Source organism: Copadichromis virginalis, linkage group LG7 (assembly GCF_057382275.1).
Source record: "Copadichromis virginalis isolate Kocher_CV1m ecotype Utaka linkage group LG7, C_Virginalis_male_GT1.1, whole genome shotgun sequence".
Classification (NCBI taxonomy): domain Eukaryota; kingdom Metazoa; phylum Chordata; class Actinopteri; order Cichliformes; family Cichlidae; genus Copadichromis; species Copadichromis virginalis.
In genome coordinates this window covers 27398832-27412108 of record NC_140624.1, presented here as the reverse complement: position 1 = coordinate 27412108, position 13277 = coordinate 27398832, and the positions used below count along the sequence as shown (strand labels likewise).

Here is a 13277-nt window from a genome sequence, read left to right as displayed (position 1 = left end):
TTTTTCAGCTCACTGCCGTGCTGTATAACCCAAGTGTGCTTTTGTTTCAGACTCAAATTCATGGCTCCTTCGATTACAGCAAGTCCTCAATGTCCTGAAACAGGAAAGCTGCCCCAGACCGACACACTACCACCCTGTTTAACTGTTGCTATGATGTTATTTTTTTGAATTGCTACGTTAGTTTTGTCAGCCCTTTATATCTAACCCTATATTTGTCTCCTCAGTCCAAAGAATATTTTCCCCAAAGTCTTGGTCCTGCAATGAGCCCTGAAATTCTTTAGATGTCATTCTAGGTTCTCTTGTGACTCCAGTTGTCAATGTGCTCTTAGAGTAATTTTGGCAAGCTTGCTGCTCTTGGGAAGGTTCACCACTGATCCAAGTTTTCTTCATTTATAGATAATTGTTCTCACCATGGTTTGCTGAAGCTCCAATGCCTACAACAATACAGAGAAACCCCCAGTGGTGACAATCATGATGTAAACTTCCTGTTCACTTGCTACTGCTATGTTTCCAAACATGTCTGCACATGTGTACAATGACATTCAGACTTTACTGATTTCAGATCAGTGAACAGCCGGGGGCAGCTGGTCTAGCATACTTGCTTCTTGTTAGTGTTCCACATAGTGAAAACATACTGCAAACAACCAGAAGAGGATGCTGGCCTTTTAGCTTGACAAATTCCAGCCTTTAGCTGCGTCCCAATTTATCCTGCAATGGATGCAGCCCCTAAATGGGAAGTGGGACAGAGCTGTTGTTAACAGGACACAAATCGTCAATGAAATGACAGAAATGATCAACACCGATCACAGCCAGTGCAAAACATGGCTATAACCTCTGGGTCAGACTCTAGTGGTGCAGCCCAGAACCCTAGTGGTTATAGTCAACTTAAACTGCCCTCAAGAAACAATAGCCAACTGTGACCACAAGATGGCAGACATGTACAGGGTGCAAGTAGAAAGGCACCATGAGATCCTTTCCTGAATAGAAAGCTGTTCAGAGGTGTAAGGTTGTTTTGATAGGTTTTAATATTTGTCCATTTTTCCATACATATCTGACAGAAATGAAGGAAAAGCAGAATATGTTCACTTTAATGACTGTTTTTAATAATTCTGTGAAGAATTATGACTCATAGAAAATATCTTTGGTTATTTATTTACAGTTCGTCACTTTATTGTAACTAACGTGTTCCTGTCAGAATGCTGTAGGAAAGACGAGCACTGATCTAACTGTTCAGTAGCAGACAGCAAGATTTGTGATCTGATCCATCCTGAAATTAAACCCAGCTATTTGATCCAATAATCTTTATTCAGTCGTGCAGAGATTGTGTATGTGTGTAAAACTTTTTCAGAGTCTCCTCCAACAGGAGCACATTATGTTTTGAAACGTGAAGTAACTGGTTATTGCTGGAATGAAACTACAATGCAGCAGGAGCAGATTAAGCGGCCAACCTCTGAGAGGATTTAAACAGCACATTGCCTTTGACCTCTGAAACAAGCTGACTAAGTTCAGCAGGCACTTTTGTTGCAAACTTACTGATTATTTCTTAAAAACATAAACATTACTTTCTTAATGTAATCCATCTGTCATAGTAAAGACATCTATACCATTAGATTTGTATTGAAAATCAACTGCAGATGGATGCAGAGGTCAATGTAAAACAATGCACCTTTTTTATGTTTGAGCAACCTGAAATCAGAAATCATTGGTTAGCTATTGAAAAGTTAAAAGGACGATAAAAGATTTTAAAAAGTCATGCAATCACTATCAGTACTGGTATGGACTGGTTAATGTGTTAGGAACACAGATAAGCTACATTTTTTGATGGAAATGAAAATGATCAAGTGACAGAAGGGTAAATTCAAAGACAACCCAAAAACTCAAAGTGAAAGATTGATGCAGCAGACTAGTCCATTATGCTGAAATGTCTTTACAACAACTCAGAATGGTACTCAGAAGTTTGCATGGCCCCCGTGTGCTTGTCTAACAATAGACAGATGCCATCCTGGGGAGTTTCATCTCAGATCTGGACCAGGGCATCACTGAGCACCTGGACAGTCTGAGGTGCAACCTAGCAGCACTAGATGAACTGAAACATTATGTCCCAGAGGTGTTCTGTTGGCTTTAAGCCAGGCGAGCAAGTGGACTAGTCATGTTATCAATTTTCTTCATCTTCCAGGAACTGCCTACATACTCTAACCACATGAGGCCTGGCAATGTTGTGCACCAAGAGGAACCCCGGGACCATCACACCAGTGTAGCATCTGACAATGGATCTATGGATTTCATTCTGATACCTAATGGCAGTCAGGGTGTTATAACCTGTAGAGCCTGTAGAAGTATATGCATCCTTCGCCAGACCATCACTAACCCACCACCAAATTGGTTGTGCTGAACAATGTTACATGCAGCATAACACTTTCCATGGTTCTCTGGAACCCTTGACATCTGTGAAAAGCACAAGATTTCTGCCATCAACCTGCCAATTCTGGTATTTTATGATAAATGAAAACCAGGATCCATTGTTCCAGGCAGTGAGCACAGGGCCCATTAGAGGCCACGCTGTCATGAAACCTGAAGCCAGGTTATTTTGTTCGGTTCTGGCAGTGCTCAGCCTGTTCCTCCTTGCACAAAGGAGCAGATACCAGTCCTGTTGATGGGTTAAGGACCTTCTACGGCCCTATCCAGAGTTACTACCCGTCTCCTGAAATTTCCTCCATGCTCTCGAGACTGTGCTGGGAGTACAACTAACCTTCTGGTATTTTATCTTTAATACAATGTCATATCCAGATAATGTGGAAAAAAGTAGAACCACAATGAGTGAAAAATATAGCTCAAAAGCACTTTACGTTAGTCCTCAATTCAGAAGGTTAAACCAATAACCTCTGCGCTTAGGTGACCCAAGGTGATGTAAGCCTTAAAATCTGTAACTTGTAACTTTAACTGTAACAAATCAATGTAATGTAAAAGCAGTATCAGTGATCAGTGGACTGACCTAATTGGTGGCTGTTTCTATTGTGCAGGACATTGCAGATATATGGAGACACAACAATTTCCACGAGACTCTCCAAACGGTGATACTCCGAACTTGGAACACCCGACTCATGGATACCCTGGCAGAAAAAGACAAAGACGTTCATACAATTTTTGATGTTAAGTGAGTACCTTTGGGCCTCTGTATGATATTTTAAAAACTGAAGACATCACTTCAAAATACTAAGTAAGGATGGATACCAGGACCAGAGTGGTCAGTAGTAATGAGAAGCATCTAGGCAAACTGTACTGCTACTGGAATTCATGCAGTATTAATGCAATCTAATATATCTGATACTTTCTAATTTCTAACTAACCCCCAATAAAATGTGCCAATTTAAAGGGATTACATTTGACATCGCTGTGCGTTAATATTTTGTTTTTTTGCGGTCAAAGCCGACAGGTCAGAATGTTCAAAAGACTGAGCTCATTTTACAACTAATGAAAAATTCAACTAAATTCAACTATAACATTCTTCACAGCACAATATGTTTACTTTAGCAAGCAGTCAATGCTTTATATCAGCATCTTCAGGGCAACCTCCTGGTCCCACACTAAATGAACCTTTAGTAAGTATTTCTTTAAATGTAGACAAGCAGCAGGCATAGTTCTGTCAGATCAAACGTACAACCACATTCTTAAATTGCTTAATTATTGTGAAAAAATTCCCCACCATTTATTACAGTGGAGTCAAGTTGATTTGGGTTGATTTAGGTCCTGAATGCTTGGTAACAAATCATCACAACAGCAACAACTACCATGTAGCTAGCCTAAGTTTACACTAAGTCTGAATTTAGTGTAAACTGTCATGACAATGAAAAACAATTTAGTATTGTAGTAATATCGATGACAGAAGTACGATTATTTTGGCCCCGTAATGTGTCAGAATTATAACGTCTGTTATATCTTTATTTTATATAAAATATAGAGAATGGTATCAACTAGTGTATTGATAAGTAATATCTGTATCCAAAAATCAAAAACCTATTGAAGGTCTTCGTGTTAAAACTGTTTAGATCTAGGGGTATTAGTGATGATTAGTACTTTTAAATAGCCTGTTCTTTTATTTTTGCATTTTTATCTTTAATTTCACCAACAACAACACCAGTACGTAGCTCACATAAGAGTCAAATATGTTAGCAATAAACCCAAAATGAAAACTTTTATGGACTCACAGGTACTTTCTGTTTAATAATGGCCACACCTCTGACCTAACTGCATTCTTATGTTATGCTCATAGCTTTTCTTTATCTTTTGGGACATTAACATTTGATGCAAGCTCAGTTTTAGCTGCATTTCCAAATAATATGATTAAGCTAACATGGACAAACTGTTTCATATGTATCTGATTGTATTTTCTGGGTTTCTGGGTTACAGTGATGTTGGCCATGAAGAAATATCGTGCTAATTAAGAAATAAAGGCTGTAACTGACTTGTAATTAACTTAAATAGAGCGAGTGATTGTGTGTGACTGTGTGTTTACCTGTAACACCAGTAGCATCTGTGTGACTGATGGAGGAATAGAGGTTGCATTTCCCAGAGTGTCCTCCAGGTGAAGTTTTAACAGCACCAGGTCTCTGAAGGCCAAGAGAGCCATCTGTCTCACAGTCAGCTCCTGACCCTGGAATGCACAAAGTCATATTTAAAAATACATAAACACAGACTATTATTAAAGACAACATTTCAGTATTGGTTAATTTGCTGGACACTTGCCTTAACCATAATCACTGCTACCTGCGCCCTACTTTCACTTTCAGCCGAGTCTTCCCATTAAAATTTCATAATTTACATTACGGTGACCTCATGTGGGCTTTTCATCCCAATATGATTTCAAATCTAGATAATGTGAAAAAATACAACCAAAAAGAATGAAAAATATCGCTCAGAAGCACTTTACTTCAGTCCTCAGATCAGAGGGTTAATCTAATAACCTCTGCACTCAAATGACCCCAGGTGATGTAAGGCTTTAAATCTGTAACTTTAGATCTTCTAAAACCACGCACAGACACAGACTAAGCCCATGACACAGCTGTTTTGGACACAATATTGTGTGTCCAAAACATTCTTTGGACAAACAATATTTTTTTTTCCAAAACATTTTTTGGACAATTGAGCTGTGAAAATAACAGAAAAAACTTCTGACTGTTCTGATACCATTGTGGTAATCTCACAAATTCAAAAATGTAGCAAGAAAAGAAAAAGATTTACTTTTATGAACATCACAGTTTTCATTTGTTCACCCCTGCGCCCTGAGCCTGGTTCTGCTGTTAAATGGGAGTTCCTTTTCTTCTTCCATATCTCAGTGATTACTCATCTGATCATCAGGCTTCTCTCTCTCTCTCTCTAACATTTTTTGAGTCTATATCGTACATTATATGGCATCTTGTTGTTAACTGGTACTATACGAATGTCTTCTTTCAGCCTCTCCTTTTAGGGGCCTACATCTCCAGTCACACCAACCCTCTGCATGTCCTCAGTCCCTACATTAATGAATTTCCCCTTTGGTCTTCATTTTTTCTTCCTGTCTCAATACCCTTAGCTGCTCCTTCTTCAATATCCTTTGCTTAATTTATCCACAAGCCCTTATCTCTACATGTTCACACAATCTCATCCTTGCCTCTCTTATTTTGTCTACAAACACTGAGCATGATCTGCCACTCCTGACTCATCTAGCTCCTCCCCATGTTTTTTGTAAGACTAACCATCTTTAAACTCTATAATAGTTGGTCTCACTACCATCCTTCCTCGCCGCTTCCCTTTTGTCACAAATTGCCCACTTCACCTGCCTGCAACCTCTTCTTGACTTCTCTCTTTTACACTGTTCCTTCAAATGGTTATCCCCATCTGCCTTCACTACCTGTACTTCATGCATCTTAAACATTACACCTCCCTAACTCCAATTCACACAGATTGTACCCGTCTTTCTTCTACTAGATTTTATTCCTCTTCTTTAAAGTGCATACCTCATCTCTCTCTTTCACCTGCTTTCTACTGTCACCACAGATCACAACATTATACAGTGAGTTTTGCAGACAATCATTTTTCTGGATTGGCAGATTTAAAGTAACATAACATAAGTAACATAATATAAAAAGGCTCCAGAAGTCTTGGTTTAATTGAATGCCGTATTATTAAAGTTCGGGAAGAACTGAACTATACATTTTTGTAATGTGGACGATGAACACTTTACCTGGACAGGGTAGAAGATGGCCTGCAGTGTAGGGAGGGTCTCTGTGAAGAACTGGTCCCACATACAGGCAAGGACATTAAGCTGGTTGTCATCTGTGGGGACACGAGTTAGAAATACAACCAATATTACAGTGATATGCTGAGCTTTTCCCACCATCTGAGGACTTACTCGTACTGTTTTTCTGTCTGTATAAACAAACAGGTTAACAGAAGATAGACACAAGCATGATGTTCTGCTGAAACCTGTTACTTTATAACAGATCAATATCCTTTATTTGGCTGCAACATAGTGGCAACAATCATATATGCAGTGATTCCATGGTCCATCAGAAAATATCAGACACGGCCACTACAGCAACCTTTGGAAAATGTGGGGTGCCATCAGTGTCACAGTCTAACACATTTTTATTTTTTCACATTTTAAATCAGTCAAAATTATTAGAGAAACAATTATTAGTTCAATCCTTTCAACCAGTTTTTACACACAATAGTCACAATTTACTAAACCAGCTAAAAAAACCAACATAATAGAATTCAATAACTTCTACAGTGGGAGTGCAAAAATATCAATACAGTTCCCTTTAATCCAAATTCCACTAACTTACTCTGTTCAGTCTTAATGGAATGACAATTAAGAGCAGATTCAGATATTTTCTCCAGCTGATTGAAAACATAATATAATGTTAGAGTGCTATAAACCTCAACATTTCTTGGTGGGATTAACTGGATAGAGACGCATACATAGCAACATAAGAAATTCTAGTCTTTCGGAGGAATTGGCCCACTCTTCTTTCCTGAATTGTTTAAATTCAGCCAGACTTTAAACAGGCTGCTCATTTTTGAGAGAACGGCCTGTGTAAGCTCATGTAAAGGCATCTTAGCTTTAGTCTAAAATGTAATTAGGCCAAGTCAAAACTTTTATTTATTTTTTTGAGTCATTCAGAGGTTGCTGGTGTGCTTTAGATCATTGTTCTGCTGCACAACCCAAGTGTACCAGAGCTTTGTGTACTTGAGCTCCGTACCCCCATCCTTGCTTTTTAAAGAGTTAGAACAGAACTTTATTAATCCCTTGGCGAGGTGGCCTGGAGGACTGAGAACCTTCACAGACATATTGTATCCCTATTTCTGTAAAACAGTTTTTGAATTTTGTTCTTGAAAAGCACTATGTAAATAAACCTTACTTATTTGCAAATGACTTCATGCAGAATTCTCAGTGGCTTAAATACCACACCACCTAATCAAATTTCCCTTCTGTCATTTTAAATCCTACAGTTACAAGAATGTATTCATTTTCTATTTTATGGGCAATATGAGACAGTGCTGATCCAGGCCTGTTCTCTTCTACATTGTTCTGAGCTGATAGTAAACATAGGGCGAACTAAACATAAGAGATTCCAGCTTCTTTATATTAACACCCTACTAACCAGTGTCACTGTTTTGAAGAAGGATCTGTTCCAGGACTCCAGATAGACCTCGACTCAGCAGCTGATTCTAAAACATCAACACAGACAGACAAAGATTTGAACTGTGTATCCAGGACAATCAAGCCAATAAGTAGGTCATCATCTACAAGCTGATGTCTTTAAATTTCACGCCACATTTCATGCAACTGCCATTTCAAATTGGGACAACATAAAAAAGAAAATAATCACACATTTAATCTTACCACATGTCAGATTAGAACAGAAGACAGGATTATAAAGAGATTCCCAAAGATTCAGACTGAAAGTTAACCAGTCCAAATACTGTGTGATCCTGTGTTCAGCGCTGTCTGAAAATCACTGTCAGTGTCCTAACCTGCTAAATTAACGCACTAATACCCAAACAAAAATCCATTCATACATTACAAAAGAACTAATCATATTATAAATATTGTGGTTGGTACTTTTCTACTCAATTTGAGCACGCAAAGCATTTTAATACTATGAGGTTCATTTATAAGAGTACTTTTTTCTAACCTAAGCACTTTCAACCTGATATCACTATAATAACACTCACATGGATGCATCACAGGCAACTCAGGGTTCAATATCTTATCACTGACCTTCCAGCTAGTCGATGACCTGCTCTACCTCTTGGGCCACAGCCACTCTAGCTTGTATTTATGTAAAAATATCACTACTGAAGCAGTGACCAACAAGGTATTATTGTTATTATAGCATGCATACAGGTGTTTTAACACATGGGTCAAATATTTTAAAGGCAGAGTATAAAAAGCATTGCTGTTCTTCCTTATTTATTGTGTTAGTAAGTAGCACAGGAAACTATCATCATTGTAACAGTGAACACATTTACACAGCACACATTTCCTTTCAGATAATGAGATACAGCAGAGATTGCTCTTTAGTTTCGCAGCTCTTTTCGCTCGTCACAGGAACCAGGAGCCCTGTGGTTTCTCAGTTGCGCGGGGCAACCAGACTTGGAGCACTCACAGCGCTTTTTTGTTTGGTTTGCTTGGCTCTTTTGGCAACGGCTGACACTGATCAGGGACTGCAGTTCTAGTACCATGGATTGTTCCTAGTGACACAATTTTTAAATTGAGGTTTTCTAAGAATTTCAGTGTTATGAATTGAATTCTGGTGTTAGTGAAAGTAATTCATAAAGTATCTGAGCCATTGAGAGAGATCTAAAGGTGAAAATTGTTTCTTGATCTTGAGTTCAGAGCAAATTGATTAAAGCTAAATGACTGAAGCAGTCATATCAATTAATATCAAGAGATTCAATCATTGGTTCTCTTGTGCAGTGACTAACATTAGGTAACTCAATGTACTACAAAGACATTAAAAAACAAACAAATAATGAGATTCATTTACAAATATTTGTATGGAAATGTTCTTATTCTGAGCAAAAACAAGAAAAAAAGAAAAGGAAATTCCGGCTGGATTCATTAACCAAATTTGGATTCATTTGTTTTTAGGATCTAACAGTGTGCAAATCTGATCGGGGTTTTCTAACAGTCTCCACTGCCTCTGTTGTAGGTATGCAAGTGAAGAGAGAGACTACATCAAATGACACCATAGTTTCATCTGGCTCAAGTGAAAGTTCCTGCGCCTTGTCGGTAGAGTCACCTCCGACTTCTAACAATGGAGCCACATTTGATTCAAACAAACAGGCTTCAAAAGCATGTGGAAGAAGCATCCACAGCCACTGCAGTCCTTCACCTCTGCTCTCTGCTCCTCATGTGGATCACATACTACTGGGGGATGGCATTTCATTCTTCAACCAGCATTTGTCACAAGTTAGTGAATCTGTACAAGAGCACACCGAAGTCCCACAGGTGCTTGACGGGGTTGAAGTCAAGACTACAAGCAGGCTAATTATTACATGCTTTACTCCCAAGTTCTGAAGGTAATCTCTGATAAATCCCACTCTTTTGAGGCGAGCATTCTTGTTTGGGAGAATAGAGTTCAGTTCCAGACTGTGGAAATATTGTATTGCCACTGGTTGCCGAGTCTAATCTCGATATCTCCAGCCCTAACTAAAAGCCTCCTTATAAAAATGAAAGTTTTAAGTCCAATCTTAAAAGCAGAGAGTGTGTCTGTCTCTCCAAATCCAAACTGGAAGCTGGTTCCGTAACGAAGGGCCTGTCTCCCATTCTACTTGAACAACTTGAACAATGAACTAGGAACCACGAATAAGCCTGCAGTCTGAGAGCAAAGTGCTTTTTAAATAAAGCACGATGAGGTGAATAAATACCTAAATCAGTGCCCAGAGGCTTTTCAAGCAGCTCTGTAAACATATTGGCTTTTAGAAGGACTTAGTACATGTCCAATATTATCCACATGAATGCTTGATTGCAAGGTTTTCCTAACAGAACATTATAGTGATTTGTAATGTTCAGTATTTTTCACTTTATTTGTATAATATGTATTATAATATGATTATAATGCTGTGGCTGTTTGGTGCATATATAAAGCAGAACTGTACTGTTGATAATAACACTGGATATTTAAATATTACTTTTTTTTTACTGAAGTCCTTCAGAATAACCGCAAAAAATTTAATCTGAATGTCATGACAGAATGAAAGCTAAGCTGCTTCAGGATGTGAAGAGGAAAGACATTTCAGCACAAAGAAGACCAGAAACTCAGTGCTGACATAACATGCAGATCATTTAAAAATAAAAAAAATAAAAAAAATAAAAAACAGAAAGAAAAGAAAGAAAAATTAAAAAGGACACAAACACATCTGAACACAAAGGGGATGTGTTGTCAAAAACAGCCTGCAATTTCATAATAAATGCCTTTCCAATTTTAAGATCAGTAATACAAGCGAGACAGAACTAAAATACTACAAGTCTCACAAAAACTACAATGGCAGTGATACAGTAGTTCCTGTGGCTCACAATCCATAACAATTTAAAGGTTATTTCCCATAAAATAACAAATTTGACTAACTTTAAAAATAATTTCGGTGATCAACATATCAGCAAAAATCTATAAAATTGTAGCAACTTTACATGATGCATTGAGAACTTCTACGCTGCTCCTCTCTTTTCACCACTCCACCTACATGCCACTATTGTACGTTATTAAATTCCTTATAATAATAATAATAATAATAATAATAATAATAATGGATTGCATTTATACAGCGCTTTTCGGGACCCCTCGAAGCGCTTTACAATTCCACTATTCATTCACTCTCACATTCATACACTGGTGAAGGCAAGCTACAGTTGTAGCTGGGGGCAGCTGGGGCAGACTGACAGAGGCGAGGCTGCCATATCACGCCATCGGCCCCTCTGGCCATCACCAGTAGGCGGTAGGTGAAGTGTCTTGCCCAAGGACACAACGACCAAGATTGTCCGAGCTGGGGCTCGAACCGGCAACCTTCCAATTACAAGACGAACACTCAACTCTTGAGCCACGATCGCCCCAACAATACTATACTGCTTACTGTACTTTGTATCTTGTCCAGTTTATTGTTCCTGATATCTCTATGCAATACGTTTTTTTCTATTCTCTTCCCCCTCATCCCGTCACTATCTCTTACTGAGCCTGGTTCTGCTGGAGGTCTTCCTACTGGCAGTCACCATGTAGGATTCACTTTTGATCATTAGTGTTATCTCTCCAAATTTGTAGTCCTCTTTACCTTAATATATTAAGTTCTTTGAAATGGGTGTTGTTGTGGTGGCAGTGAATTGAATTGAGTATTGGTAAAATGCTCAAAAATCCAGTACCAGTACTACAAGACTAATGATAAGACAAAGTAAGGACAGCGCCCAACATCGGCAACAGTAAATGTTTCCCCTGCCCACGGAAAACAAACAGACCTTCAGATGCTTCTGACTTAGAGACTCCTGCTGACATGAACTCTGTTACTTTACTCAGGAGTAATAAAAGGTAAAAGAGGAAGAGAAAATACCTGGAAGTACTCTGTGATGAAGGAACCCATCTCAGTTTTAAGGAGCCACCTACAAAGACACAGAAGACTTGAGCAGTGAGGAAGACTGGCAGCTACCATGTTCCTTTTTATCTCACTCACACAGTCCAAACCAGTTTCTTCTTTAAGTTCATTTAAAGTTAAATTAGTTCTTCACTTATTGTTTCTGCCGACTCTTTCCACTTCTTCTGTCTCTGCATTTTGTTCTGTTCTGATTCAACAAGGCTACTTTGAAAAGAAAAAGTAAAGTGTCACCTGATGCTCTCGTTAAGTGTGTAGAGCTCATTAGTCTGCAGAGCTCCCCCCTTGAACACCTTGATCACAGCTGATTGGACCCTGAGAGAGAAATAAAACAGGTCAAACAAATAAATTCTAGCTTGTAACAGAAATCTTTGTTTTATCATACCGAGTTTCTGAAGAACTAAAAAACAGCAAACTGCATTATGTCTCCAGTAAGCTAGATCTTAGGCATTTTAAAAACTCAGAATGTAATACCTCGATTACTTATTTCCTTAGCTTTTCAGTTGAAGCTGAAGGCATCATAACATTTATACCACCAGGGTCAAATATTTCAGGTAGAATGCCACAAGCTCCAAACAATAAATTACTGTGAGTTCTTCCCTCATTTGCATTGGTCAGGTCTAACCACAAATTTTGAACTGGACTTGGGTTCATTGATTTGTCACAGCAACACCAGGACACTTTGTAGTTATTAAACCTTTCTGCCACAACTTCTGAAGTATAGCTGGGGTCACTGACCCATTTGCAATCACTTTCTAAGGGTTGAACAATTAAGTTTTCACAAAGGCCACATGAAAACCTTAGACTGCTGTGAAGGGCTGCACTTCAGCCCTGAATAGAGATTATCACGATCTGAGATTCTGAGATTCAGATTACTGAATTCAATAATCTGAAAAGATTTTCAGAAAACTTGACCTCTGACCCTGACTTTGAGGTAAGTTTCACAGATATTAAAACTTGTCCAAGATTTTTAGTAGATGCACCTATAGTATCAATTTGAAAATCCTACGTCACCCCACTGGTCAGGCACACATGGTAATACCTGATCAGCCTTTCACCACAGAGCAGTAAAGATCAAAGACTTTCACAAAAATATCAAAAAATATAACGTTTTAACCCTCTACTGCATGACTTTTTTTGGGGGGGGGGAAAAAAATTCCACCCTATTTTGGGGAAGCTTTAGGATCTGTAATAATATATCAATCATAAAATCTGACCCCCCCCCCCAAACAGATATTGGTTTGTTGCTTCAACGCAACACTGTGCAACAAGTGTAGTCAAACACCAAGTTATTCTATAATAAGTTTTATTAGTACGACAAGAATGAACAAATAAACAAACAACAAATAAACAATTTCACAGAACAATAAAACACCAAAATACATCCAACACTTGATCAGGGATCTCTCAGGGTGTCTTGTGCATTCAGTGTTGAACCTCAGGAAGCAGTTGGGGTCGGGGTGAAGCTGAGGTGCACATTGCTTTTGCGGCACATTGCTTTTGGTGTACCACTGCACCCTGGCACCATGCATCGAAAAGAAAAAAGTATTAGAAAGAAAGAAATGCAACAGGAAGATGTGCATGCACGGGTGCACACGCACACACACACACACACACAATTACTTTATCAGCTGACCTCTGACCTCTTGAGG

At 38.6% G+C, this 13277-nt stretch overlaps 1 protein-coding gene across 2 annotated transcripts in view; it reads right to left on the bottom strand.

Moving 5' to 3' along the window:
* Positions 1 to 13277, bottom strand: part of LOC146705186 (proline-rich protein 5-like) — a 41526-nt gene that overhangs the window by 2971 nt on the left and 25278 nt on the right. For both annotated transcript variants that reach the window (XM_085462775.1, XM_085462776.1), the window contains exons 3-8: positions 11860 to 11940; positions 11587 to 11635; positions 7644 to 7710; positions 6221 to 6312; positions 4514 to 4651; positions 2993 to 3110 (exon numbers count right to left, since the gene is read on the bottom strand). In XM_085462775.1, the coding sequence (XP_085318901.1) occupies positions 2993 to 3110; positions 4514 to 4651; positions 6221 to 6312; positions 7644 to 7710; positions 11587 to 11635; positions 11860 to 11940 (545 nt within the window). The remainder of the gene's footprint in view (positions 1 to 2992; positions 3111 to 4513; positions 4652 to 6220; positions 6313 to 7643; positions 7711 to 11586; positions 11636 to 11859; positions 11941 to 13277) is intronic.